Source organism: Nycticebus coucang, unplaced genomic scaffold (genome assembly GCF_027406575.1).
Source record: "Nycticebus coucang isolate mNycCou1 unplaced genomic scaffold, mNycCou1.pri scaffold_59, whole genome shotgun sequence".
Taxonomy (NCBI): Eukaryota; Metazoa; Chordata; class Mammalia; order Primates; family Lorisidae; genus Nycticebus; species Nycticebus coucang.
The window spans coordinates 404085-426817 of record NW_026515586.1 but is presented as its reverse complement, the minus strand read 5'-3'; the positions used below and the strand labels follow the sequence as shown (position 1 = coordinate 426817).

The 22733-nt window shown below is 38.0% G+C and overlaps 1 protein-coding gene across 1 annotated transcript in view; it reads right to left on the bottom strand.

Moving 5' to 3' along the window:
• The window catches only part of LOC128579495 (band 4.1-like protein 2), a 30836-nt gene extending 9313 nt beyond the window's left edge, over window positions 1-21523 (bottom strand). Inside the window, exons 1-6 of the mRNA XM_053581561.1 lie at window positions 21263-21523; window positions 18912-18999; window positions 13957-14094; window positions 13314-13411; window positions 8610-8770; window positions 2626-2772 (exon numbers count right to left, since the gene is read on the bottom strand). Coding sequence (XP_053437536.1) covers window positions 2626-2772; window positions 8610-8770; window positions 13314-13411; window positions 13957-14094; window positions 18912-18999; window positions 21263-21300 — 670 coding nt within the window. The 5' untranslated portion in view covers window positions 21301-21523. The remainder of the gene's footprint in view (window positions 1-2625; window positions 2773-8609; window positions 8771-13313; window positions 13412-13956; window positions 14095-18911; window positions 19000-21262) is intronic.
• Between the last annotated feature and the right edge of the window lie 1210 nt (window positions 21524-22733).

Here is a 22733-nt window from a genome sequence, read left to right as displayed (position 1 = left end):
ACACTTTTTACAGGTTAGCAAATATAAAAAGGAAAGTGGTGGATGCTGCGGGGAAATAGATAAAACTACTGATCAAATTGGATTTGGCAGTTACATGAGACCTTCAGTCCTCCTGCCTGTTCCTGTTCTTTGAAAGGTGGTATCTGTGCTTCTATGCTCAGTGAATGTGCAGCATTTGTTGAACACAGCTTCTACTTCCCCAGCCTAGATGATGTCATAGAAAATAAACCCCTGATATTACCAGGACCTGAAAACCTACAGGGAGAACAATGTGTAGGGATATATTCTCTGACTGTTACTTTAGTTCTTTGAATCTGCTTTTATCAGATAAACATTTCATTTTTTTAATGAGTCATAAATTTGTAAGGAAAAGCTAAAATTAAACTCCCTTTAGAATTATTGTAGGAATCCAGCAATATACAAAAATTGAAAGAAATACATCTTGATCTTTAAAAACTTTCTTTACAACAAATGGTGCTGGCACAACTGGATAAACACATGTAAAAGACTGAAACTCAATGCACGACTTTCACCACTTACAAAAATTGATGCAAGATGGAAAAGAGACTTAAATATAAGACACAAAATGATAAAAATCTTGGAAGGAACTGTGGGGAAAACTCTTGACGATGTTGGACTGGGGAATGATTTTATGCACAAAGACTTCAGCAGTCATTTCAACAACAAAACAAAAAGACAACTTCAGAACAGGAAAAGATATTTGTAATGTATATATCTGACAAAGGGTTGATAACTAGAATCTACAGAGAACTCATATTAATCAACACAACATAAACAATCCCATCTACCGCTGGGCAAGAGATATGAATGGAACCTTCTCTGATGATGACAAATGCCTAACATTTGAAAAAAATGCTCATCATCCCTGATCATCAGAGAAATATAAATCAAAACCACCCTGAGACATCACCTAACCCCAGTGAGAAGGGCCCACATCACAAAGTCTCAAAGCTGCAGATGCTGGTGTGGATGTTGAAAGAAGGAAACACTTTTACACTGCTGTTGTGACTGCAAACTAATAAAACCTTTGTGGAAAATAGTATGGAGAATCCTCAAAGAACTCAAACTAGACCTCCCAGTTGATCCTGCAATCCCATTACTAGGCATCTACCCCAAAGAAAAAACATCCTTTTATCATAAAGACATTTGCACTAGACTGTTCACTGCAGCTCAATTTACAATCACCAACATATGCAAACAACCTAAATGCCCAAACACACAGGAATGGATTAAGAAGCTGTGGTACATGTATACCATGGAATATTATGCAGCCATAGTATTCTTTTGTATTAATTAATTATTATATTAACCTTTTGTATTAACCTGGATTGAGTTGGAACACATTCTTCTTAGTAAAGACTCACAAGAATGGGGAAGCAAGAATCCAATGTACTCAATTCTCATATGAAGGGGGTAGATGACCTAATACAAGGTGGAGGTGCTTTAAATTAAGTAGGCAAAGTGCAAAAGATACTTCATGATACGCTGTGCTCTTCTGTTTCAGATCTAAGGAGTTACTCTACTGGGTGCCTTGTTGGAATGATTACAAAAACATGTTTCTGACAGTGTCTCAGAAGTTGAAGGATACCACCTTATTGGACATAATTTCTATTGTTTCAAATCTAATGTTTAAACAAATAATATTTCAAGATTAAAGTCAAACATTATTTTACAATGAAATGCAAACAATTTAATGTCTCAGGCTATATGAATTACTTGTACTTGTGGCATGAGCCATGGCCCACATGGTCCTTGAGACCTCCTCCATGCTGCATACTAGGGGCTACTGGTATAAGATTCCTCAGGCACTGGCAGCTACTTTATCTGGCAGGTTCACTATAAATTCATGTTGCATGTCTTTGAAATTTTCAAAGTTAGTTTTAGAAAACATTATAAATGCACAGGCTGATTTCATTTTTTTTTTTTGTGAGTATGCTTACTTCCCATGATATGTTTAAAAATAAAAGTTAATTTGTGCAGACACGGGAAAGAGATCTGAAGAAATCCAAGACTCTTCAAATCAATATTCCAGTGATTTTAGTCGTAGTTGAAAAACACTTTATAGGTTACTTGTTCATTCACTATGGTGTATGCACAAAATAAAGCCAATGGCAACACACCTTCTTCTACTCACTCTTCACAAAACAGTTACATTTCTTTAAGGATGACTTGATCAGTTATAGTTTAAAATTTTTCATAAAGAACATCTTTGTTCTTGTTGAAAATTGAAGTCAACATAATTAAAATCACCAAGTCATAGGGTCCACTTTAAAATGTACTTGTAACAAAAAAAAGCTACATTTTGAATCATTTTACCTTTCATAATTTAGGAATCTTGCCAGATGATTATGAAGACAGTTGAAAAGTCCAGTAAATTACTTACTGGAATTAATACAATTTGCATGAAAATATCTTGCTAAAAAGTTTAGAGACCACAGTGAAAGCCAGCAAGAGCCTACACATATTTGAAAGTTGGAAAATTTTATCAGTTAGAGAAAATACATGGCTAATTTTGAATATTTGATTTCTGAAACAGAAAATGCCACAGATAACCTTGAGTCTAGGCAAACACTTAAAACCACATATGGTACTAATGTTCTGTACCTTTCAAAAAGTGCAGGACGTTAGTCCTCTTGGTGTCTTTCTGCTGGCCCTGTGTGATACGATGGCAATGATCACGACGCCAGGGCCATTTGATGTTATCTCTCCAGGAACGTCCTTCATAGCACTTGTCCAAAGGACCGATTTCATCTAGTAAGGAAGGGAAATTTTCAATTACTTTAGAATATATAAATGTTAACATTTTATGGAAATCCCCATTAAACAGATCAACAGACAGCATGTAAACAATTAACAGGAATGGAAATACTGACTGAGTTCTTTGAAAATGAGACTGTATACAAGAAACTTAAGTTTTAGATTTTTACCAAAGTCTGAAAGTACTCTGCATTGTAACCAACTGAACTACATAAGGATCTCGAATCACAGATTTATAAAGGATATACCCTTATCATGGAGCAGAACAGTGGGAGGGTCTATAATATCAGCTGAAATACCACAATCTGGGCAAAACTTCAGAATTACAATTGTAGATTACAATTCTTTGGAGTTCCTTTGATCTTGCCTGGATACACTTCTGAATCTATCTAGTGCAACAAATAGTTATATATTAAAATGATTCCCTTCAATAAATATTAAAAATTACTCCATAAGGCCATTTTTAATGTGAACAACATTCAAAAGATAAGAAAACCAAGGTGAATTTGAGGAATTTAACTATGTTCATATTTAACAGTTTTCTTTTTTTAAATCTCTGTCTTCCGTGCCTCAATACAATGGACAGTAAATCAAATATGTAGCCACCTCCCCCGCCTAGCATCCCTGGCTCTCGTGTGGTCTCTCTTCATCTCTCCTACTCGATGACACCATAGGGAAGCTACTCTCATCTTTCCACTGAAGTATTTTCTTAGGCCAGGGACCTGGACATTTTCTAGGCCTCTTCTTCATCCCTTATTACCATCATTCCCAACAGGGTCCTTGGATACATTTCTGAATGTGAACCATTAGCCCTTTTCTAGTTCCACTTCACCTTTCAAAAATTCACCATCCCTTAACAAATTTTCAGAGGTTTTCTTTTTAACTTTAATAATATTTTAATAATTTTCCTTTGGAAATTATTTGTACGGCCATGATTAACTCCTTATCTTATGGTTATGATTTCAAAGCACCTATTACAAACACTCAGGAATCTTGGATAATGAAAAAATATGCCATACACAGCAGTTCTCAACGTTTGTGGTCATGACCCCTTTGTTCAATTTGTAACAACGTGGCCTTTAGGAAGGTTGAGAACCACCGCCATAAAGAGAGAGACAAGATGGCTGACCAGATACACTAATGCTGGATCATCTGAGAAAGTATTTTAGATGAAAAATAAAGAATCAATCACAGATTGGGTATAATTTCTATAGAAAAGCATCAGAACCTATAGATGATTCCATAACAAAGTTTCAGAGTAGAACACAAAGGAGGAAGACATCCTAGTGTACAGTGAGAAGGGTAGAGAGAGCAATTTCTTCTCTTTCCCCCACATCTCTGGCAGTTGATGGGCTCTGTACCTGCTGGAGAGACTTTCTCCCCACATGAGCACACAGGCTGCTGCCACCAGTGAGCTGGGAACTGCTTATGGACCGGTCATGGGCCTCCCAACCCACAGAGAGCACTTTCTGCCCCCAGAGACTCAAAAGGGGATGGCAGGTGCCATACTGCTTCTCTACCTAACTTGGGAATTGTCCTTCTCAGAGCTCTTCAATTCTTCAGGTTTTGTTCTGTTTATTTCCACACACAGATTTCTCCAGCCCAGACTGTGAAATCCACAGGGTTCTAGGTGATTTGCTTGACTCCAGAACAAGGACCTTCTGCCCAGGGTGGGCATCTATTTGTACTCCTGCAAACAGACTCTTTTCCTGCCCTTCTCACACATGTCACTGCCAAGAGCAACCCAAAGGCAACTCAACACCAGCCCCTTTCTCCCACACATTGTCAGGACCCATTCTATGCAGTCTCAGAGACATGCCCATAAACAAGCACTAACAGTCAGATTAGGCTGCAAGTTCTTCAAAAGGACACTTGCAACATGAATGTTTATACCACCACAGTCCACAACTGGAAAGATGTCAAAACAACCCAAGTGCCTATCAATTTATCAGTGGATAAATAAAATATGATATATGTATACTATAGAGTAGTGATCATTCATTAAAAAAATGGTGATCATCTATGTTTATAACAACCTGGGTAGAACTGGAGGCCATTCCATGTGGTATATCACAAGATTGGGAAAAACAGCACATATACTTCACACTAAATTGCAACTAGTAGATCGATAGTTATGTGCACATCTGGAACTAAATAGAAATCAGGTAGGAGGGAGGGGAAAAAGACGTTGAGTAAATTCAACCTAACTGGTCTAATGCACACATTCTGGGTGAAGGGCACACTTACAACTTTGACTTAAAATGTATAAAAGCAAATTATGTAACTAAAACATGTGTACCCCTGTAATATACTGAAATAATAAAAAAGACCTAATACAGGTTCAAATGTAACATATTAAAATTTGTAGGAATGTCAAAATAAAAGCTGACAAAATGCTGACTCTGCATCCTTTAAGCACTCAGCTCTCCCTCACTTACTCCCTTAGTCCTTCCACCTCTGCTTCCTACAATGCTTTAGAGACTCCGGCCGTTCCACTGGCTGCCTCCTTCTCACACTTCAAGTCTCACGGACTTGCTTCTTCCTCAGTAGGCCTCCCTTCCTCTGTGATCCAGTCTAAGAAGCACCCCTGCTCATACTTTCTACTTTCAGAAAATTATTTCCCTCGCACACCCCACCGGTCACCATGCAGCTTGGTGATTTGTTCTCTTAAATGGATGACTTGCCTTCTTTTTAGTTCAATTTTCTAATCCTGGAGGATTTGCCATTTTAAATTGCTGATCTACATTGATTTTTATTTTGATATTTGTTCTTTAGATAGTACATTTATTTTTACTTTCTATGTAATTACTAGAGGATTTATTTTACCTTGCCAAACTTCAGTCGGAGGATTATTTATATACTTAAATTATTCTAGTGAAGAAAATAATGCTCAGTTCCAGGCTACTGCCTAGCTTTTCATGGGGTAAAAAAAAGAACACAGCCCTAAACCAAAAGTTCACTGATTGTTTGGTCATGTGTTGGCATCAAAGCCTTCCTTTTTTTTTGGAGACAGATTCTCACTATGATGCCCTGGGCAGAGTGCTGCGGTGTCACAGCTCATAATAACCTTAAAGCCCTAAAGTCTTAGACTTAAACCATTCTCTTGCCTCAGCCTCTCAAGTAGCTGGGACTATAGGCAACCGCCACAATGCCGGGTATTTTTTTGCTGCAGATGTCATTGTTTAGCTGGCCAGGGCTGGGCTCGAATCCACCAGCCCTGGCGTCTGTGGCTGACGCCATAACCACTGTGCTACAGGCGCCGAGCCAAACGTATGGGAGAGGGCACCTGAATTTGACTTCCTATTTTTTACAGTAACAATAATGCTTTTGATGACTTGCTCATCAGAAAAATTACAGTGTCCCAAGCACAACTGGAAAAATAAGGGATTACTATGCTGTACATTGCTTTTCCTTATAAAAATTATTGTTTTCAGATACAAACCTTCTGTCACCCTCTTTGCTAACTGCCCATACGACATGGTGGGTTTCCCTGAGCATGGTTTATACAAAGAGAAAAAAAATCCATTGGGTTATTGTTCTCCTAAACACTAAAATTCACCACATAGGAGTTACAGAGCCTCAGAGTTTCAAATAACTGCTGAAAACAGAGTTCCAGAAAGAGCTATAATTTCTCATGGGGCATTAAACAACAGTGACTTCATTGATTCAGCACTTGCATAAATTCTCTGTGGCAAGGGGTAAGGCTTGTAAAATATTTACATGGAATGGCACTTTTATTTCCTTAAAAAAGGCTCAGAGTAGGTAATGAGGTAAAAGATATTCTGACATAGGTAGTACATTCATAATTTACTTTCTTTTTCTTTTTTTCTTTCAGATTAATACTATAGTACAAATGATTAGGTTACAGTGTTTCCATTAGTTAGGTAAAGTCCCTGTTGTAGTTGTGTTCTACACCCGAAAGGAGTGCCATATACCTTTATGTTGTGCCTGTTAGTTGGGGGAGTATAAGTCACTGAATTTCAGTTCTTACTATTTGCAAGTATGGACATCTGTTTGAAGCATGGTTCATGGTTCTCTTATATAGTTATGTTTTTTCCTTTTTGTTCTTTGGAGACAGAGTCTCGCTCTGTCTCCCTGAGTAGAGTGCTGTGGCATCATAGCTCACAGCAACCTCAAACTCCGGGACTCAAACCAGCATGCTGCTTCAGTCTCCCAAGTAACTGGGGCTATAGGCATGTGCCACCATGCCTGGCTAGTTTTTTCCATTTTTAGTGGCAATTATGTCTTCTTCTTGCTCAGCCTATTCTTGAACTTCAAGCTCAACCAATCCACCCACCTCAGCCTACCAGAGTGCTAGTATTACAGGTGTGAGCCACTGCACCTGGCCTTGTATAGTTTTCATGTGGCCTCATGATATTACATGGGACCTTCACCAGAATCAAGATTTAATAACTATATACAAAAATGCCCAGAAACAAATTCTAGGATAGATCTGTCTCTATGTGTCCACCTGCATCAAGGTGTTTTCTAGGAAAAATAGATCAACACCAATGGATGCCAATAGTGTACTGATGAGAGAGCTGTCTTCTTTCTTAGCAGTATCTTGTTTACATTACCTAATTATTTAAAATATAAGTTGTTACTTATTCTAAAATATATCAAGAAATAATCAAAAAGATTTCTGCTAATGAACAGTATTAAAATAAAATTTCAAAATTGATATTACATATCTGTGCATATATACATATAAGTATATGTTTCAAAATTATGTGTACATATGAGTATACATATATAAATGGGAATAATCAATGAAAAATGTAGGAAAACTATTTCTTCAGGTAGAATATTGTCCATACTAATCACTTTCTCTTACATAGAAATAAATATTAAGGCCTTCATAAGGCATTCTAATTTAAATCTACTTTTAACTCTTTTATAGAAAACGTATTAACCCCAAAGCAGACCAGGTAATGAGATGCACATATGAAGTAACATCAGTTTATTTCCATGTGTAACTCATATAAAACTACAAATATGTAGCTGATTATAATTGCAATAGAAAAAAAATTCACATTTAAACATATCTCCCCTTGGGTTGAAGAACAAATAAATTGATTTCCTTTCTTTTTGTAAAAATGCTGTATTTAAAATTATTCTCTTGAAACAATGAACATTTCATACTACGGGAAGTCTTATAAGCTTCAGTAGGAGTTTTTTTAACTCAAAAATGTGATAATGGTAGAAGTGTTTTATGTTAATTTGAAGTAAGGTGCATATGCTAAAAGCCCTTAGGATTTCATTTATTAATTCAAGTTCATTTATCATTGAATCCAAGTTCTAGAAATTGAACCAAATAAACCACACCATAATCAAGTCTAACAACTCATAAGCAAGAACTCTTAAGGAATATTTTTGTTCAATAAGAACAAAGTTGAGTATCCCTTATCCAAAAGTGTGGGTCCAGGAATGTTTCAGATTTTGGATTTTCTCAGATTTGGAAAACCTGCATTATGTACACTTCCTGGCAGAGCATCCCAAATTCAAACACCTGAAATCCAAAATGCTCCAGTGACCATTTCTTCTGAACACGTGTTGGCATTCAAAATGTTTCAGACCTTGGAGCACTTTGGATTTCAGATTTGGGATGTTCAATCTGAACTAAGAGAATGTATCTTTAGACTGACATTTTTAAAGCACTACAAAATTATTTCCTTGTGAATATGTGTAATGAGCATTTTCTTTACTCAAGGAAAGGAATGGCTATCCCTTTATAGTGTTTCTGGTGACACTGTTAACTAGATCATTATATTCTAACCTCAGTAGTTTCAAGAAAGGTAAGTGAAATCCAAAAGTATCATAAATGTATTTACCTTCGATGAAAGGCGCATAGATATACATGGGAGGAGTACGCTTAACCGTTGGTGTTTCCCTGCGAGTAAAGGCGTTTGCCTGGCAGACCTGTGCCAGGGTCCGGCCACTGTACTTAAATTTGTACCAGGCGAGAAATCTGGCTTTAGGTGCCTGCTCCAGTCTATACGGGAAAGAAAGGACCTAAGTTAGATGTGAGGGCTTAAAGAAACTTTAAAACTACATAGTTTAATTAGATAATATCTCAAAAACAATGCCACCTAAGCTTTCTCATGAGAAAAGAACATTACAAATCCTCCTAAACAGACAGTTTTACGACAGGAATAATGTGAGTAAATTTACATTCGTGGATACACAAATGAGATGTCTTTCTCAACCTAAGCAAAGGAGCAGAGGTTGTCACTGTTTATCAAAGGTTATTTATTTGTATTAGATTAAATCATTTCCATATATACCCACTTGAATTCTTCCTGCCAGCTGTACATGCTAAGTAGCAGTCCATTACAATTACTGTTCCTTAATACTTAAGTCTATTTCTTCTGGGGAAAAAAAAACCTAACTTGGGAATTGGCTCCATCCACTGATTCTTCAAGAACACAGCACACAGTTGCTCTGCAGAGAAGCAACTGATGCAACTGGAGGATGCAAGATCCTGTCTTGTTAGCACAATTCTACTTTTTAAACCCTGGGTTCACAATAAAATTCAAATTTCCTTGAGGCCAAAAATATCCAGACTTTTGTAAAAGCTTATGTTCAGTAAATAAGACAATCTTTTTGGAATAAAATGGACATTATTTTGTTTTCATTATCTGATCAAGAGCTTACTAAACAAAGACAGTCTCAGAACTCTTGTACAATTCATTAAATAAGACTTCAGTTGGTAACACAAGAATATGGAGAGCTCTTTCAAAATTTTCCTATTGTTTGCCCAAAGAGAATGATTGCTTAAAGAGCTATTTACCATTTCAAGTATTACTAGACCTTCAGTAGGATTTTTTAGAAATCTTCTGCAATGAAAGCTATGGAATTCCAGGTGAGTCTAAATGTCATAAATACAAGAAGGGATCCTCCATCAACTCTATTCACCTGGACAAACAGCATATCAGAAGTAATTGATAAAAGAAGAACCCATATACTCTGGCTTTCCTGGCTTGTATCTATTCATGGAGAGGAATAGAGGTGTTTCCTGCTTTTCAAAGGAAACAAAGGTGATGCTACAGAGAAGTGCAATTTGCCAATGGTCAGTGCTTCCAATCGTGCGTTCAAAAGTCTCCCATGAGAATGCTGGAACTGCAGAAATGTAGACTAGTTACAAGACTCCCTTTGTAACATCAAAATCACTAGAGACATCTATCATTTCACTTTGGTATTATAAAAATAACTAAAAATGACTAACCTTTATAAAAAGTTTAAAGGCCTTGAGGAAGATGTGCATATCAATGATGCATCAAAAAGGAATTCATACATAAGAAGTACATGACCATTTGAATTTTTTAAATCTTGCCATTATAAATCAAATATCATTAATAATTTTTATGGAGTATAGAAGAATATTTAAAAATCCACTTATCTGACTCAGCTCCCTTAGCACAGTGGTTATGGTGCTGGCCACCTGCGCTGAGGTTGGTAGGTTCGAACCCAGCCTGGGGTCAGCTAAACAACAATGACAACTGCAACAAAAAAATAGCCAGGCATTGTGCAGGCACCTGTAGTCCCAGTTACATGGGAGAATGAGGCAAGAAAATCACCTAAGCCCAGGAGTTTGAGGTTGCTATGAGCTGTGATGCCACAGCACTCCACTGAGGGCAACATAAAGAGACTCGGTTTCAATTTAAATAAAAATCCACTTACTTACTAAAGTTAATTATACATTTAACTAATACAAGTATTTCCACAGAGCTCTCCATGAAGCCACCAGTGACACCAACACACATGGGATTACTCCGGCCCTACAATGCCAAGTTTAAGAGATAGTTTAATGTTAAGCTACAAGACTGTCGTGTTAATCTCCAGTTCAAATGACAATAAGAACAATTTAGGCATTAAGAAAAATACAAAGAGGATCCTATCTGCTGTTAATAAAACTTAGCAGTATAACATCCTGGATATGTTTACAAACACTTGGAGCCACACTACCTGGGTTTGAATTCTACATCCACCACTTACTACCTTAAGGCATGTTTCATAGCTCTTCTGTTCCTCATTCTCTCCATATGGAAAGGTTTGATATAAACCTTAAAACAATCCTTGTACAGCCCTTACAATTTCATTACATACCCAATCACAAAAAGCAGCTTTATTATATTCTCATTCCACTACTATCAACAGAAAGATTTGTTTATTTAATGACTTCAATCTGCAAGCCTCTATAATTTTCTGGAAAAAAAATCATTTTGTCCTTTGATCTAAAACAAAACAAAAACCACTGATCTGATTCAGAGCTCTGTAGACAAAATACATTTGCCTTTTCTTTGTTATCTATACTGTTTTACATAGCTTTGTTACGTAATACAATGCTATACAAAGTTTGAAATGTTAAAAGGGCTGTTGTTAACCATTATCTCAATGGCTTGCAGGATCAAATTGGTTTACTTTTACACTGGAGTCCATGGTACATTAGCAAAAATAATGAAGGAGAATAATGCTAACATATCTCAGAAACTCTTGCTAGAACAATGTAAGAAGAGGACAACACAGTGGTGGAAAGTGTGGGCTTTAGAGTCACAGGGCTGGGCCTCCGTCTCTGCTCAGTGCCTGGCTGCTGTGTTCTTCTGCAGGCACATGCCTATAAGCACCAGCTGCCTTGCCTGGGCTGACAAATAAATGAATCATTGTAATAGAAACCAATCAATTCTGTGTCTCACAACAAGCAATGCTCAATGTATGTTAGCATTTGTCAATCCTTTCTAAAAGAATTATTGCTATTATTACCATTATTGCACAGCAAAAGCTGCTGTCATCTGTCTTACATTTGTGCCATAAATGTCATTTACTACCTTTATAGAAAACAGGCTACTCTGGAATTGAGCAGAAATTGGTCATATCTACCAGGAGAAATTATCAACTTGTCAAAGAATTATCAGATCAGTGTAACTGAATCAAATGGATTCAACAAGTTGTTATGAGTTACATTTCTCCTTCAAAAGAAATATGGATGAGTAGTCTCCAAAATATGGGTTATTTTAATTTTACAAAGGAGTAATTTGTGCCAGCTGATAACTCACTTTCAAAATAACAAACTGTGTTATGTTATAAAACTAAGAATAATGGTGATAATTATAATGAAGATAATCTCTATGAACCACTAAAAATAATTCTGCTTTGTATGTTTTATCCTCATTTGATTTTCAGAACAATCTTATCAGGAAGATATTATGGTTATCACCAAAGATGGATGATGAAATTTGAGGTCAGAGAAGCTGAGCCACTTACCACAGTCACACAGCTAGTGGGTGGTAGAACAGCCTTAGCCCCAAGCCCAGAGCAAAGACCTTAAAGACAAATGATTTAGACACAAAGCTGGGTAGAATGGAGTGATAGAAAACCGCAGAAATGGATAAAAGAAGGATAAGGAAACTACATGTAAACATGTGTCGTTGAAGAGAAGTACGAAAGGAGATAGGACATAGCTAAAGATGGATAGTTAGTCAAAGGAATTTGTTTGTTTGTAAAAAATCAAGACATGAACATTTTTATTGGGCAAGGAAGCCAAATACATGCAATGGAGCGTAAAAATTTTATTGTATAAAGCAGGATTCTTTATGAGGCACGAAATGAGGGATCAAGGCATAGAAATCTCTATCTCCTCTTTGTGACAGGAGATGAGGGGAAGAATGAAAGCTAGTTGGAGAGGAGGAATGATGCTTAGGTGAGGGAAAAAGGGGAGAAAGAGATGGTGCACGACACTGACAACACTCATGACCCACAGCTCCTACCAACAGTGACCCACACGATGGACGGCATCAGAGGAGTGTGGCAGGGGGGACCAGGAACTCAAGCTGACTGTGGACATCTGGAATGGCAAAGGAAGTAAAAAGACTGCTTGACTGTCCAGTTCCACTGAGGATCTGGCTTATGCTGTGAATTACTTATCTGGAATAGCACTAATCCTCAGAATTGTGTTAGGTTCTGTTACAAAGAATACTTTGCCTGTGTTGCCATCACTGTGCTGCTTAAGGTGGAACTGGTAGCACAGGTACAGAAGGGGTACAGTCAGCACAAAGACTCGTCCAGGACCAACAGACTGGGAAGGTCAATGTGAAGACAGGTCTCGGCATGAGAAAGGACTGTTCTAACGATGTAGCCAGGAGGCAAGATGACAGGCCTCAGGCTAGTTTTGGAAAGAAGTTAAGCCAAGAAGGAGCTGACCAGATCATCTAAACGGCAGCTAAGCTGAGTGACAGTAGAGAGAAAAAGGTAGAAGGTGCAGGGCAGTGTGGTAGTGGTGGGAGGAAAGTGGTTTGAGTCAGGAAGTGGACTTCTGGACAGCTGCATAGTGACTCAGGCCTGAATGGCTGAGTATAAGACAGGGCTTTAGGCCACAAAAATGGACATGGAAGGGACTGCAGACAAAGGAGATAAGGCACAGAGTAGATTAGAGAACCCAAGGACACCAGGGTGGATGAACCTAATATACTATCCCTGTTACTGTCTCTAAATCAGTAGAGGCTACCAAGGACAATACCACACTACATTTCTAAAATTACCTGAAAAAGGTATGTTGCTCCACACACTCCTTCCAGAACCTTTTGGCTGCCTGGGGACTTGGCATTTGAAATGTAATGGTGCCATCAAATTTGTTCTTCTGGAATAAATACACAAAATCTATCAGCATATTCCCTTAAAAGGCAATGAGAAGCTACTGAGAAACATGGATTTAGATGGCTCTATAAAAAGTCTTTCTTCTTGAAAAAGGTAAATATTGTATATCTAATGTACTCATACAAAAAGGACTTTTCATAGATTGATACACCATTTTCCATGAAAATCAAGTAGAAGTTATTCAACATCAACCAACCGACCAACTTCAGTGTCCACTAAACTCCTTTTATTGCATTCCTATTCATCTCCACCACTGAATTAATTTAACAACAAAAACCTATTGTTCCTTCCCTACTGTGTGCTAAGATTTGTGACTTTTTCTGTGCATGTCTCTGTGTGTGTTTTTTTAGTAGCAAAAATATGCATATGCAGGCTGATCTTCAAAAAGACTGTCTTTTTTATAATGGAATACAGAATAGTTCATTTTCTTAAAATTTTAGTGGGAAAGAATTTATTTAGCTCTAGGCTGTAAAGCAGCAAACTAACGCAAGCGATTAGATATGCCAACGGTGATGAACGATTGCTTACCTCTTCAAGCCTCAGTCTCAGTAAAAACTCACTGCCCTTACAGGAGACCTTTGCGATGTTACCCCAGTCAAAGCGACAGAACGTCAGCTCTTCTTTATAGATGAACACGCCATTGCCAGACACACCCAGCTTGATGTTCTGCAAAGAATAACCGAATTAACCATAATTAGAGCTGTCAAAGTTATATAATCAAGAAGCTAAAGAGCTCTCTCAAAGAAAGAATGGCAACTTAATGCTTTTGTATTTAAATTATAGTAATAGTACACAAATTAATAGAAACTGTAAGACATAGTCACATCTGAAATCTATTTATCTTAAGAACTCAGCTTTGATTTGCCAAACAGTTATTGCAACGTGAATATAGGACTCAATATTCTTTCTGTTTGTTCATTTTTTGTTTTGAGACAGAGTCCCCTGGTGTCATAGTTTATAGCAACCTCAAACTCTTCGGCACAAGCAATGATCTTGCCTCAGCTTCCCAAGTAGCTGGGACTACAGGCGTCCACCAGGAGACCTGGCCATTTTTAGAGACAGGGTCTTACTCTTCCTCTGGCTGGCCTTGAACCCATGAGCTCAGGCAATCCACCCACCTCAGCCTCCCAGAGTGCTAAGGTTAGAGGCATGAGACACCACGCCTGGCCCTAGGACACAATATTCTTCAAAAGCGATAAGACATATGTTCTCCAGCTCTGAACAATAACAAGGAAGAAAGGAAACAACTGTATCAACTATCCTGAAGGTAAAGAAAATAAAATACGCTTTCCTGAAGGCTATTCAAGGCATTAGAAATGATCTGTTGGTCCACCCTAAGATGCACTCAACCATCTTATTTGAGGCCAATTTAATTCAGATAAATCACCCTGAAGTATTTATTTATTCAGATAAATAAATTATGTGAATTTTATTTAATTCAGATAAAGCTGTTGAAATGATGTCAGTAGTTCACAAAGCACAAATCCACCACAGAAAATTGCACTGAAATCTCTGAATTCTTTCAAGAACTTTTTCAATAAGTCAGAGTGCTGACATTTACTTCTCATCAAGCATTCCTTTGACTGGCATACTTTAAAAGACTATTATTGAAGCTCTTCGTAGTTTTCTTTCCCCCAGAGCTTTCATTTAAAATAGATGATAATTGAGAATAACAAAGAGCCTAAAGAGCTTTTAGAAAACTAAATCAATCGACAGCCAAAGTGACTAATTGCCTCCTCACATTTCAAGTAGTGCTAAGGGTCTAAGATGCACAATCTATAAAGTATACAAATATCCATGGTCTTTGGGGGAGAACTGGATCTCATCCATGACATATAGAATTCCAATCTTAGGTGCACATCTGGAAGTAAAACTCAATAGAAACCCAGTAGATAGGAGGTGGGGAAATGGGTTATTTGAATTCACATTTAACTGGTATAATGCCCCTTTTTGGGATGCAGAACACTTTTAACTTTGACTGAAGTGATCAAAAGCGTATTAGGGGTAAATCATGTCTACCTCTATAGTATTCCCAAACTGAAAAAAGAAATATCATGTCTACCCATTTTGTATTCCCAAACTAAAAAAAGAAATATAAAATTAAAGAATACTACCTAAAAGTATCCACATTCTTAAAAGTCAATAATAGGAAACAAGCTGTCAGAAAAAACATGCTGAAACAAACACCATCTTCAGTCTACATGTTACTTCATAAAGCATAATATCTTGACTACCTTTACTAAGAAAAATTCAATAGAATTTACATGTCTAGAAAATACAAGGACAGGTTGAGGAAGTTAATGCCAATTGCTTTCTGTGCTGTGATACTTGAATAATTCATACAAACAAAACTATATTAGATCAACCGAAGCATGATTTTAAAAATCTAGTCTATTCCTTTACTCACCCTGTCCTTGCAGCCACAACTCTCTCTAGGTATAGAATAAAAAGGTGGAGTGAATCAGGTGCATGTGCCCAAGTAACTTTGCCAAAACCATCCCTGCCCACGTCCACAGGGAGCAAGGTGGAAGATTGCTCACGGTGTCATGTTCTCACCAAAAGAGAGGAAGCAACCCAAGTGGAAACACTGCACAAGACATCTCCAGTCCAAAGGAATCTTTGGACAGGACAAGAAAGCCATTTTATCTGACTTAAAAATAAGGGCAATGCAGATTCAAGTAAATTGGTTGATTTTGGTATTGCTCTACAGCATGGTTTTAGGATTATTAACATTTGTGTGAATAGAAATTCAAGATAAGTGCCAGGGAGTAAAAGGGGAAAAGCATGTCTTAACCCCTCATATGTGAGTTCTGCCACCAGGCAGCAAAGGCAGAAAAGGAAAGTCTAAAAAGAAACACCTGCTCTGCCTTGCTCACCACCTCAGGACGCTGCCCCATGTGGATAACAGCGGGTCCCTTGATGGCTGGCTGCCAAATGGGTTTGGAAATTTCTCACAAGAGATTATGGAGAAAAATGGAGGGGAGGTCAGAGTATTTTACACTCAGATTCCCTCCCTGCATGGTGGCATCACGCTGCCTGTGTTCCTCTGACACTGGCTCCTCTCAAGACAACCATCTCCACACATCTGCCTTCTGGGTTCAGGTATGCAGTCTGCTCTGCCCCCTTCAGACCTGGGGAGGTCAAAAGGGATGCTGACACAGCCCGGGGGACCACAGTCGATGGTTTGTGCTGCTTTGTGGTTTGCTTGCACCTGTGTTAAGAGTCCTTTTATTCCAGACTCTTCTAATTATCCTAACATGAATGCACCAGTAAGAACTCCTCTAACATTGTATATTTTTTCTTCCATTCATGATATACTCTGCTAGAAAGAAAAAGTATCCAATGTACTCAGTACTATTACAAAGCCAATATATAACTACCCACACGTTCACACAAAAGATAAAACACAACTATAGCCCAGGATGAAGAAGGGGAGTGGGGAACGGTGAGGCTGGTGGAGGGAGGGTAATCACTGGGACCTCATCTATGGTGCATATTACAAGGGTACATGTCAAATCTATTAAAAGTAGAGTAAAAATGTCTTAACATAATAAGTAAGTGAGGTGAAGGCTATGTTAACCTCACATATGCTTGATGTAAGCATTCCAAATTGTATACAAAATTAGCACATTGTATCCCAAAATGTATTCATGTACACTGTTATGATTTAATAAAACAATTGTTAAGAGGAAAAAAATATACTGTACAAATTGCCCTGGCTGAGAAAGGGCAGACTAAAAAAAGAACTCCTTTAACAGCAATAAATAAATAAATCTGAACTCAAGACAATAAAAAAGGATCAAATAGAAAAAGGAACAAAACTATAAAGTACATGAAAACTTCTTTTCAATTGCTATAGAGAGTCTGTTCAATAAGCCACAAACATCTTACTCATCAAATATTATCTAACAAATCAAATAGCTAACAAACACAATGGTGATTACTTTGACTTTTTTAGTCTTCTGCTCTTAACTACAAAGCAAACACTGATATTATAACAGGGCCTATAACTTTTTAGCTTTCTTTCTAAGATATCACATTTAAAAACAAAATCTTGACGCTTTGTGACATTGTAATCTAAGAACTGGCTTCTCAATGATCACGAGATGCAAGATTTGCATGTGGCAAGCGTAGTAGGGTTTAGAGAAGGAGAAATGTGCTTGGGAGGTCTTTTGGGACCCATGAGTCATAGAAAGGAAATCTGTTTCAGTGGAAGCTTTCCTAGAGATTTCCTAAATCATGCAACCTGGGCTGCTAAACTGCAGGTAGGTTTTGACAGAGTCCTTTCAAACCTCACAACTGTGGGTTCCCTCAGTACATTCCACTGACTGTGGACACATTTCTCAAAACCAAATCCATCTTTCACCTGGGCTCCCATTCTCTTCCTTGACTCTCCCCACTATGTAATTACCTAAGCTAGAATCATGAAATAGGTGACATTTGTCACTAGTAATAACCATAGTATGCATTTACAGATTTCATTTTCATTTCTTGATGAAGAGGGTTCACCTGTTCATAACTCTTATTATATCAAAGTGACTGTCACTAGAATATCTGTGTATCTATGCTCACAAAAATAGGTATATTATCGCCTAGTTTATTGTATGAAATGGCCTATGAAGTATTCTGTCATGTTTTTATGTTTCTCAATTCAAACTCCTTTTAAATATACAAATAAACATGTTTTCAATTTTTGTAATTATTTTTTCAGAAATTTGATCTTTAGGATTTTATTTTTCAGGAGTATGGCATTCAAAATCGTATCTTCAAGATCATGACCAGTGCTCCACCATTATTTTTGAATCCCTGATCTTATTACCTCTCACAGTAGACTGAGGTTCCTATATCATGTGAGCCTGGGCCAGTGTACTTGATCTTTCACAAAATCCAAAACAGACCTATAGGAACGAGCCCAAGACTAGGGCTCCTTCACAGCCCAGAAGCATTTGGAAGCAGTCAGAACTGTGCCACCTCAGCCCTGTTAGGTTTACTAAGATCGGCTCCCTCTCCTAATACAAATGTGGAAGAGGGAGCGGGGGCAGACACAGCACTTCTAGCAGAAGCTGAGACTCAGTATAAACCAGGATAAGAGGTAAAAAATGCTGCCAAGTTGTGCTTAGAATAACTACCCATGAAAAGGTATTCATTAAAAAGACTACTGAAAAGAAGAAGTAGGGGGAGAATAAATGATTCCTCCCACTAACAAAACCCCATGATTAACCGAATAAATATTAGAAATCCTCAAGGGAAGGCCAACAGTCTTTTCCCAATAGTGAACTAGGCCATCCTTTTGTTATTTCCTTCTTTCCTCCCTCCCTCCCCCTTCCTTCACCTCCCTCTCTCCCTCCTTCCCTCCCTTCTTCCCTTCCTTCCTTTCTCTCTCTCTTCTTTTTTATGAAACTAGGCCATTCTAAAGCTAGAGCCCTGGGAAAACTTCAGTGAACACACTGGAGTGAAGTTACTTTCCATGACAATGACAGTACCTTGGCCTCATGCAGATGAACCCCGTACATGGGCAGTCCCCTGGCGTGCTCTATGAACTGATAATCAGCTTCTGCTGAAGCTATGCCACTGAGAATAAAAAGAAACAATATTACGGTTGATTTGAATACATGCAAAAAAGAAGTGTTTAAAACAGAGCCAGGGGTGGCTAAGATTAGATAGTTTGGAGTAGAGGATGTAACCCAGGAAAGTTGGCAGAAGACTAGGAAATGGGAAAACAGACTCAACTCTCAACTCTAGCATTTTTCTCTTAAGATCATCGCATCTAGGGCAGCAACTGTGGCTTAGTGAGTAGGGCGCCGTACCCATATACCCAGGGTGGTGGGTTTGAACCCGGCCCCAGCCAAACTGCAACAAAAAATAGCCAGATGTTTTGGTGGGTGCCTGTAGTCCCTGCTACTTGGGAGGCTGAGGCAAGAGAATAGCCTAAGCCCTAAAGCTTTAGGTTGCTGTGAGCTGTGACACCATGGCACTCTACCAAAGGTGACAGAGTAAGACACTATCTCTGAAAAAAAAAAAAGTAAACAAAAAGGATCCTCTCATCTTAACGTGCTAACAGCAATGAGTCACATACCTCCACCCTTATGATTTGTATGTTAAGAGAGTTGATTTTTATTATTTCTACTGGTGAAGAAAGCCACAGAATTAATGGGTATAAGTTAACAGAGAATTTTTTTTAAGTGACTTCATTTCTATGATATAGAGAAATTCTTACTCCCTACTTTTATGTTGCTAGGACTGACCATAATGAACACTGAAATGACTTGCATTTCATTTTATACCTATGATAGATAATCACATTCTGTCCACACTACAAATATTTCTATTCTTAACCCTAACTCAACAAATTTTAAGCTCCTAGAGAACAAGTCCATGTCCCATTAATCTTATATTCCCCAAGGCATTTCAGTACCTGATAATTCATATGAGAACTACACAATAAAGGCCTGTTGATCACAACTTAAACCACAGTAACATTTTCAGAGTGAAATGTTGTATTTATTTTTTAAAGAAAAGTCAAAAAATGTGGCCTGTTTTCTAATATGTGAAAGTTTCTTGCAGAACATTTACAAAGCATTTTATAAAACTACATTATCTTTCTTTCTTTCTCTTTCTCTCTCTCTCTCTCTTTCTTTCTTTCCTTTTTTTTTCTTTTCGCCTGTTTCCTAATATGTGAAAGTTTCTTGCAGAACGTTTACAAAATATTTTATAAGTCTACAATTTTCTTTCTATCTTTCTTTTTCTTTTTTTTTTTTATTGCAGTTTTTGGCTGGGGCTGGGCTTGAACCCATTGCTTCTGGCTTATGGGGCCAGCACCCTACTCCTTTGAGCCTGAGGCGCTGTCCTATAAATCTACAATTTTAAATAACAGAACAAATTATAATTATGCAGCTAGCTTTTAAAAACTTGTGTAAAAACCCATTCTCTTTTCACACAGATAGAAACATTCCCAAAGTATATGGTATTGAATTACTAATGTAATTTTAGTAATCTTTAGCTAAGGCAAAGAGGTCATCTTATGTGCATAAAGTAACTATCTGCTTATTGGTAGGTTCCTTCAGATTTTTTTTTTTTTTTTGAGATGGAGTCTCACTCTATTGCCCTACCTAGAGTGCCATGGTGTTATCACAGCACACTGCAACCTCCAAATCCTGGGCTAAGTGAAAATGCTGCCTCAGTCTTCTAAGTACATGGAACTACAGTGTGAGCCATGATATATGGATAGTTTTTCTGTTTCTAGTAGAGACAGTGTCTTGCTCTCCCTTAGGCTGGTTTGGGATGCCTCAGCTCAAACAGTCCTTCCATTGGCCTCCCAGTGTGCTGGGATGACAGTGTGAGCCGCCACACCCAGCCCCACCTCCACATTTCTGTTGCTATTTTCCTGCATCCATCACCACCTACACTTCTAATTCAAATCTCAATACCTTCTCCTTTCTTTTTTATTTACAAATCTCAATGCTTTGTTATCTCCCTGGCATTTTACCATAGTAATAAAAACCATTAAAAGGCAGAAGAAATAGAAATGCCAAACATGTATGTGTATATGCTTGTTTCCAGTGTGTATAGGTTAAAGGAAGAGGAGGTGTCCTAGGGAAAGGTGCATTCATCCAGTAAATGAAGCGTTTGAACATGAGCATAGGGTCTCATATTATAGTCACCCAACCAATGACAGGAGATCGCAGGGGGTGCACGTTGGCTTGATCAGAGCTAGGTTATCCAAAAATAAAACTGGATAATCCCCCAAACTGTGCTCAAATGTCTACAAAGTGTTACAAGAGACACTATTTAAATCTACCATGACCAGTCTCCCTCAGGAAGCACGACAACGTACATATGTGCTTTGTAGAAATTCAACACCAAGTCCTCCATCTTCTTGGTATCAATGGACCCAAAATAATAATCATTATGTGGCTTGATTTTGTTGAGGACCTCATCATCCACATAGTTTCCACGTTCCGCTTGGATGGTGTACGATTCCAGGAGGGCACGAGTCACAGGGGGGCAGGGCAGGCGCCCAGAAACAATGTCTGCCCGGATCTGGAGGCATAGGAGGTATCTGTGAGGAGCAGAGGGAAAAAAGGGGAGAATAATTAGTTAAGACTGCAGCACTTCTATTCCTTCAATGCTGATGTCCCTTTGGAAAGAAATATACAACATAGACCCCCTTCATATCCATAGAAAAAAAGGGTATTCTCTATGAAGAAGCCTCCTCTCACTCCTTGGGCTTCTAAACTTTGGTTTATTTACAGAAACTAGTTTCAAAGGCTAATGAATAGAATGGTAATGTTATTTATTTGATTTTCTTTCTTTTGATATAGAGTCCACCCTGTGTTGCCCTTGGTAGAGTGCCGTGAAATCACAGCTCACAGCTCACAGGTCTTGGGCTTAAGTGATTCTCTTGCCTCAGCCTCCCAAGTAGCTGGGATTACAGGCACTCGCCACAATTCCTGGCCTTCTTCTGTTGTTGTTGTTGTTGCAGTTGTTATTGTTTAGGTTTCCTGGGGTGGGTTCAATCCTGGCACACTGGGTGTACGTGGCCGGCACTGTAACTAACCACTGTACTACAGGCGCGGAGCCTAGAATGGAAATTCTTAACTGCTGTTCTGGTCATAGTCGATGATTACTGTTAGAATAAAGTAAAAATGCCAATCACATCAACTGTCTTCTTGGATTTAAAATGTTAACAAAAATTAGAATGCCACTCTAAAGTTCTGAAGATTAATGAAATTTTAAAAATAATGAGAGTCTTAATCATTGGCTAGAAGAACCTAAGGTTACCCTTCTTTATCATCTCTACCTCATTCATGTTACTTTCTCTTTTTCCTAAAAGAACTTTAACAAGTTTCTTGCCTCCTTTCCTTAACAATACAGGAAGGAGCCTATCCATTAAGGCTACAAGACTGTCTCTCCATAGCCCCTGCATTTACACCAAAAGTTACCATTCAAATTCTCAGAAACAGTAAATATTCTCTTCTTACTAAACAGAGTCCTTTATTTTTGCAATTGCAGTGGAGTGTGTTTTAATGGGCCACACAATCTTAGGAGATGGAATTGAAATAGCTACTGACTCTACAAGGGAAAGCCTACTTAGTTTGGTGGTTTGGGTGAGATCAGGGAACAAAAAAAAAAATTACCAGTTTAAATGCCTTTTAAAAATAGTTTCAGTTTTCTATCTTTATATGGCGTTTGTTACATGAGACTAGTGCACAGACCCACGAACTCTAAAGTAAAAATCACCAGTATTAAAGTTTCAAAGATTAAACATCAGTGACTTTTTAAAAGACCACAAAGAAAACAAAGTT